The sequence below is a fragment of the Phocoena phocoena genome, chromosome 11 (genome assembly GCF_963924675.1).
Source record: "Phocoena phocoena chromosome 11, mPhoPho1.1, whole genome shotgun sequence".
Taxonomy (NCBI): Eukaryota; Metazoa; Chordata; class Mammalia; order Artiodactyla; family Phocoenidae; genus Phocoena; species Phocoena phocoena.
Window position 1 is genome coordinate 73,081,111 of NC_089229.1, and position 6,000 is coordinate 73,087,110.

Below are 6,000 nucleotides of genomic sequence, written 5' to 3' on the forward strand. Positions count from 1 at the left end.
GGCACATAAGTTACTTGTGGTTCAGCTCTTATTTTTGAGACTTGTTTTTAACTCTTCTTGGATTTCTACTGAATGTCTTGAATGTTTGATGCTGTTCTCCACTGGTCAGAACCTGAACATCTCACAGCGCTTTGTGAACTCTGGGATTTGTTTGACTTACACTCACTAGTAGTTTTTTGGTGTGGCCTTATAGTCTGATTCTAGTCATGTGCAACTTAGCCTTCAGTCAAAAGCATTAGGGGACCCCTATGTAGATTGATGGAATTCTTTTCCTATAGCTCCACAGTTCTTTTTGCATAGCTCTCTCCTCTTCTCTATCTGGTTCTACAAATTCCAACTATTTCACACTTACCAGATTTTTATTACTATCTCTTCAACTCTGATTCTGTGATTTTTCTGCTTGGTTTCCCACATTGGTGTAGTCTGGAAAGTGCTGCCAGACTGAGAGCCAGGGCCATCACAGAGCTCACCTTCTCTGTTTCCCTTTTCTCAGGGATTACAGGCCTGAACTACCCATTGCCCAGTTTCTGAAAATAGTTGTTCCATATGTTCTGTCAAGTTTTCACTTTGTTTACAACAGGAGCGCTAACCTGACACAGGTTCCTCTGTCATGACTAGTAGTGTAAGTTTGTTCATCTTAGACTTCATATGTCCAAAACTGAACTCCCGACCTTCCTAAGAAACCTGCTCATCCTAAAGCCTTCTCCATCTCAGCTGATGGCTTGTCTGTCTTCTCTGTTGCTTAGTTTAGAAACCATCATTCCTCTCTTTGTCTCACACTCCATATCCAATTCATCAGCAAACTCTGTTGGTGTTCTACCTTTAAATTATATCTAGAATCTGACCACTTCTCACCATGCCTTTTGCTGCCTCACTGACCCTAGTCACCTTCAGCTCTTGGATTACTACAGTAGCCTCCTAAACAAGGTCCATTGCCCATATGTAGTCTATTCTCAACACAGACACCAGAGTAATTTTTTTAAAATACAAGTCAGATCTTGTTCCTTCTCTGCTCAAAACCTTGCATTGATCATCCATTTTATCTAAAGTAGAGGCTGTTACTTGATCCGACCCTTTGAGCATTTATCTCTCACCTTACCTTCTAGTACCCTCTGGCGTACTCCTTCTCTTAAAACACCAATAACATCTTTGCTGGTTCTTGAACATATCAGGCTCACTCCAACCTTAGGACATTTGCCCAAAGTGCCTTCAGAGATCTTGATCTTCTTCTAATGTCTTTCTTTCTCGATAAGAATAACCTTGCCATTTTATTTAAAATTGTGATCTCTCTTATCAACTACCACTCCTGATCCTGATCCCCTTTGCCATACTCTTTAATTTCTCTATAACATTTATTACTTTCTAATAAACTTTATAATTTAATTATTTATAAAGTTTTATTGTCTGTCTCCTTTTGCTAGAATATATGATCTACAAAGGCCTAGGATTGTGTTTTTTATTTATTTGTTTATTTTTAATTGATCCCGAGCACCTAGAATAATGCCTAGAACACTGCAAGTTCCCAAGAAACATTTGTTGAATGGATGGTTGTATAAATGAATGGATAAATGGGTGGATGTGTGAACATATCCCCTTCTGTTTTCAGTTACATGTGCTGTGTGGGATAGGGAGAGATTATTATTTCCCTCCAGTTTTATTGAGATATAATTGACATACAGCACTGTGTAAGTTTAAGGTATACAGCATAATGATTTGACTTAAATATATAATGAAATGATTATCACAATAAGCTTAGTTAGCATCCATCGTCTTATGTAGATACAAAAAAAAAAGGAAAAGAAAAAAAAGTGATTTTTTTTACCTTGTGGTAAGAACTCTTAGGGATGAGAAGGTTGTTGATTAAAAATTAGAAAGCCTGGATTCTAGGCTCAGCTCTGTACTCTACTATGTTACATTGAACAAGTCACTAAACTTTCTTTATCCTCGAATTGGACTACATAATCTTTGAAATACTTTTTAACTATACAATTCTATGGTAACTCGTTCTTTTTGGCTTTGGGTTTGTTAGGAAATGGGAGAAAAGCAACACTCTCTTTTTAGAGCCACAAGAGACATGGTAAGAAATGTGATTGTCTAATGACTAGTCCCCAGAACCCACATGTTAAGTGAATAAAAATAAGTTTTCTCAGAAAAGCTTTGAATTGTCTATGTTCTACGATAGGCAGAATGTTAGACTACTTCTTAGTAGCCTCCTGCTTTTTCTGTGGGCTTACCTGAACATAATTCTTCCTGAATATCAACATATTCACCAACTCCCTGGAATTCCTGCCCTGGCCCCCTCACTGTGATCTTATTGTGGGCTCTTATGCCTGAAGACCTCTGACCATGTCATATTAGTAAAGTCTTTAAGAGATGGAGCCAGACTGCCTGGTTTCAAATCTTGGCACTATCGCTTACTTTGTGATCTTGGGCAATTTTTTTTTTTTTTGGCCGCACCTTGAGACATGCGGAACTTCCCTGACCAGGGATCAAACCTACGCTCCCTGAAGTGGAAGGGTGGAGTCAACCACTGGACCACCAGGGAAGCTCGATCTTGAGCAAATTAATTAACTTCTTTGGACCTCAATTTGCTCATCAATAAATAGGGGAGAATAGCATTATCTATATCTTATGATATGTAAAGAGAATTAAATGCATTAATGTATGTGAGGGGAACATAGTAACAATACCTGGCATATAGTAGGCCCTTGATAATATGAACTATTTTTAATTTCATTATTATGGGTACCTGTTTGGTATACCTATGGGACAATGTATATTTTTACTTACATCTATTACAGATCTTTTCAGAAAATGTTTCCATGATAAGTATTTCTACGAACTACTTCTTTATCTTTCCACCTCTTTTCACATGTTCATTTTTAATTTATTATTGTGTAGTGATCGAACTGTGAGAATTTGGAAGACTCGAAATTTGCAAGATGGTCAGCTCTTTGACACAGGAGATCCAGTGGAAGATATTGCCAGTAATTAAACATGAATGAAGATAGTCATAAACTGAATACTGTGATTATACTCTATGTTCTTTATGGAAAATGTTGTCCTGCATTTATTAGGCAAAAACTTGTGAATGGGATTAACTGGAAAATATATCTGAATCCAACTGCTGAATATAAATGGTATTCTAATAAAATTGTGTACTATCCTATGTGCTTAATTTTAATATCTACCAATGCATATATAACCTATAATTGATATGCTGCTTGATTTGCACTTATATAGTGGCTGGATTTTTATGCCTGGCTATAAAGAACATCTTCAAATTATTTGAAGTACAACATGTCTGCTTTTGTGACAGTCAGAAAATACACTTGGAATACAAAGCAACCCATTGTTAACTCATTCATATAGCCTGTTCAGATGATTTACATATTTGAAACATATTGGGAATGTTAATCAAACACTGGTTTGTCTGGTATTTATATCAGTCTACAGAGGGCTCCCAAATTTAAAAGCTCTTTTAATGTAATGGAAAAAAGATATGAGAATATTACTGATGGTGATTTTTCATAAAATGGAACTAACTTTAATCTGCTAACAAAGAAGGTTAAACAGATTGTGTTAGAGGTCGACATTTACTTGTATTGACCAAAGTTTTGCAGCTGTGCTATATTCTGTGCTCAGGACTAAAATGCTGTTAAATTGTTTTATTAGTGCTGTGCGTACATTCTGTGATGGGAAACATTTTTGATGTCCTAACAGAAATATATTTTGATCTATTTTCCTATGGAGTTGTTTCTATTATCACCCTTTAATTTCATTTTTATTTAATAGTAATATTTCTTTCCCTTTTTATCTAATTTTTTATGTGCTGCTAAATACATTTTAAATGTACTATGTTTGCAAACCTTGGTAGCTATGATGAGAACTATATCACCTGCAGTGAGGAAAGCTATGTAAATAGGTAGATTGTAAAGAGAGAATGTCTTATGTTGTAACTATGAATTTTTAAATATTGTAGATTGGATTTTGCAAAAGGATGTATAATTTATCTGTCTGCTCAGAATATTAATTTGTAAATTCAGCAAGTTTAATTTTTATGTGGATGGTATGACACTTGAAAATATTGTCTTGTGATCTTTTTCCCCAAAACTATTTGTTTGTAAATGAAAGCTTAGCTAAGGCTTAAATAAACATGTCGCTGTGAATTATTTTTATTCTCTTGTTCTTTTCCTAATATGAAAATGGCCAGTGTTTGTAAAACTTTATTTTATCTGTGTGATATAAGGAAAGACATTTTCTTGTTATCCAATGCTACATAAGCATTCCTTTTTTTGCTCACTAGACATGAAATATACTTGAAAAATATAAACCATAACTTAATCTTGAGGAACCAAGGAAACTCGCTATTTAAAGGAATTAAATCAAACCATATAGTTTAGGGATTTGAACATAGATGGTTGAACAAGTGAAAAATATTCCCATAGCAGTTAGGACAATAATGACCTTGGTTACTTGGAGAGGAAATGGAAGGCATGGTGACTGGCAGGTGTTGCAGGAGGTGAGTTGGGAGTGTAGAGGGTTATGGAGGTCCTAGATATGTTCTATTTCGTGACCTGAGTCCTAAGTGACATATTCATATTAAACTGTAATATATTTCTTTCCTATTTTATATACGTATGCTGTATTTCACAGTTGATATATATATATATATCCCTTCTTTATAAGTTTTATATATATATATATATATATAAACTTAAAGAAGGGATTTTCCTATAAAGAGAAACTCAGCTACTTTGTAATTTTGTAATTTGTAATTTTGCCTCCTTCCCTGGAGGAAGATACTATGCCAAGACTTGAGAGTGATTGTCCGGACTACTTTGAATTTAAATACTCTTGGGATGTTTCTTTTCATGGGACTATTGCTTAACAATTCATTTTCTGGACAATTTATTCAATAAAAGTTTATTGAGCATATACTGGGCCAGGTACTGGAGATGGAAAAAATAACAAAACTGAGATGATGCTTGCCCTCTGGGTGGAGAGAGATGATAATTACACAACAGCTTAGTAAGTGCTCTGATAAGGAAAATCCAGGTGCTCAATACCTATTAAAGGCATTCGATCCTGATTGTGAGTTCAATTAGTCTTTTATGTGGTCCTGAGCACTGTGTTTGCTTATGCAGAACACAAAGCCCAGTGTCTATTTTACCTTTTAAAATGCTGGAGGCTCAGATAGAGTTAATCTGATTCAAGTAATTTAAATGAATATGTAAACGAAGCAGTTCTCTTAAAGATTTACATTTTGAAAAATGTTGGAGGAGTTCATCAAGAGGACATGGCCGCCGATTGATTCTCAATCTGGACCTAGGCAATTAGAGGTTTCTCACCCGCTTCCCTGTCCTTCTAATGTATATTCCACTCATGTACCTTCCACTAACCATTCCCATAGCCAGAGCTGTTTCAAGGATGCAGCCTTGAGAAAGCAATGTGTTATTTGAGACCATCTGTACGGTATATGTAACTGAACACAGTTAAGACCTCTATATATACTTTTAAAATTCTGGTGGGCAGGGGTGGAGATCTCATCTTGTGGCCACCAGGTTTAGCCTTGTTTGCAAATTCCCTTGCTTATTAAACCTGCCACATACCTATCTGGAGTAGTCTGCCTCTTTCTTCAGTCTCTTCTTGCCCTCCATGTACAGGGGCTGGTTCATGAACCAACAAAAGATAGTGTTAACCCCTAAAGATCCCATCCAGAATTGTTAACAATAACTCTTAAAATAGTTAAGAGTTAACTAAAACTTAACTATGATTAAGTATGATTTATTCCTCACTGTATTAAATATATGCCTTGTTCTCCCAGAATAGCATGTTTCTTTGGAAGATACTATTTCTTCTTTCAAATCAAAATTTCTGCATTTTAATTAAAGAGTAACAGCAAAGTTTTGCATATTAATTATGTCCACATTTATTTATTTAATTCCCAGCTGCTGTGGGGTCTTTTATAAAAATGTAAATTAACATAATCAGCAGGTA

The 6,000-nt window shown here is 35.3% G+C and overlaps 1 protein-coding gene across 2 annotated transcripts in view; it reads left to right on the forward strand.

Annotated features, from left to right (window-relative positions):
• Nucleotides 1–4,169, forward strand: part of KIF21A (kinesin family member 21A) — a 159,586-nt gene extending 155,417 nt beyond the window's left edge. The window contains exon 36 of one of the 2 annotated variants that reach the window (XM_065887231.1): nucleotides 2,902–4,169. In XM_065887231.1, the coding sequence (XP_065743303.1) occupies nucleotides 2,902–2,995 (94 nt within the window). In that variant the 3' untranslated portion in view covers nucleotides 2,996–4,169. The remainder of the gene's footprint in view (nucleotides 1–2,901) is intronic. The other variant, XM_065887230.1, reaches the window with a different exon arrangement.
• Nucleotides 4,170–6,000: the final 1,831 nt, after the last annotated feature.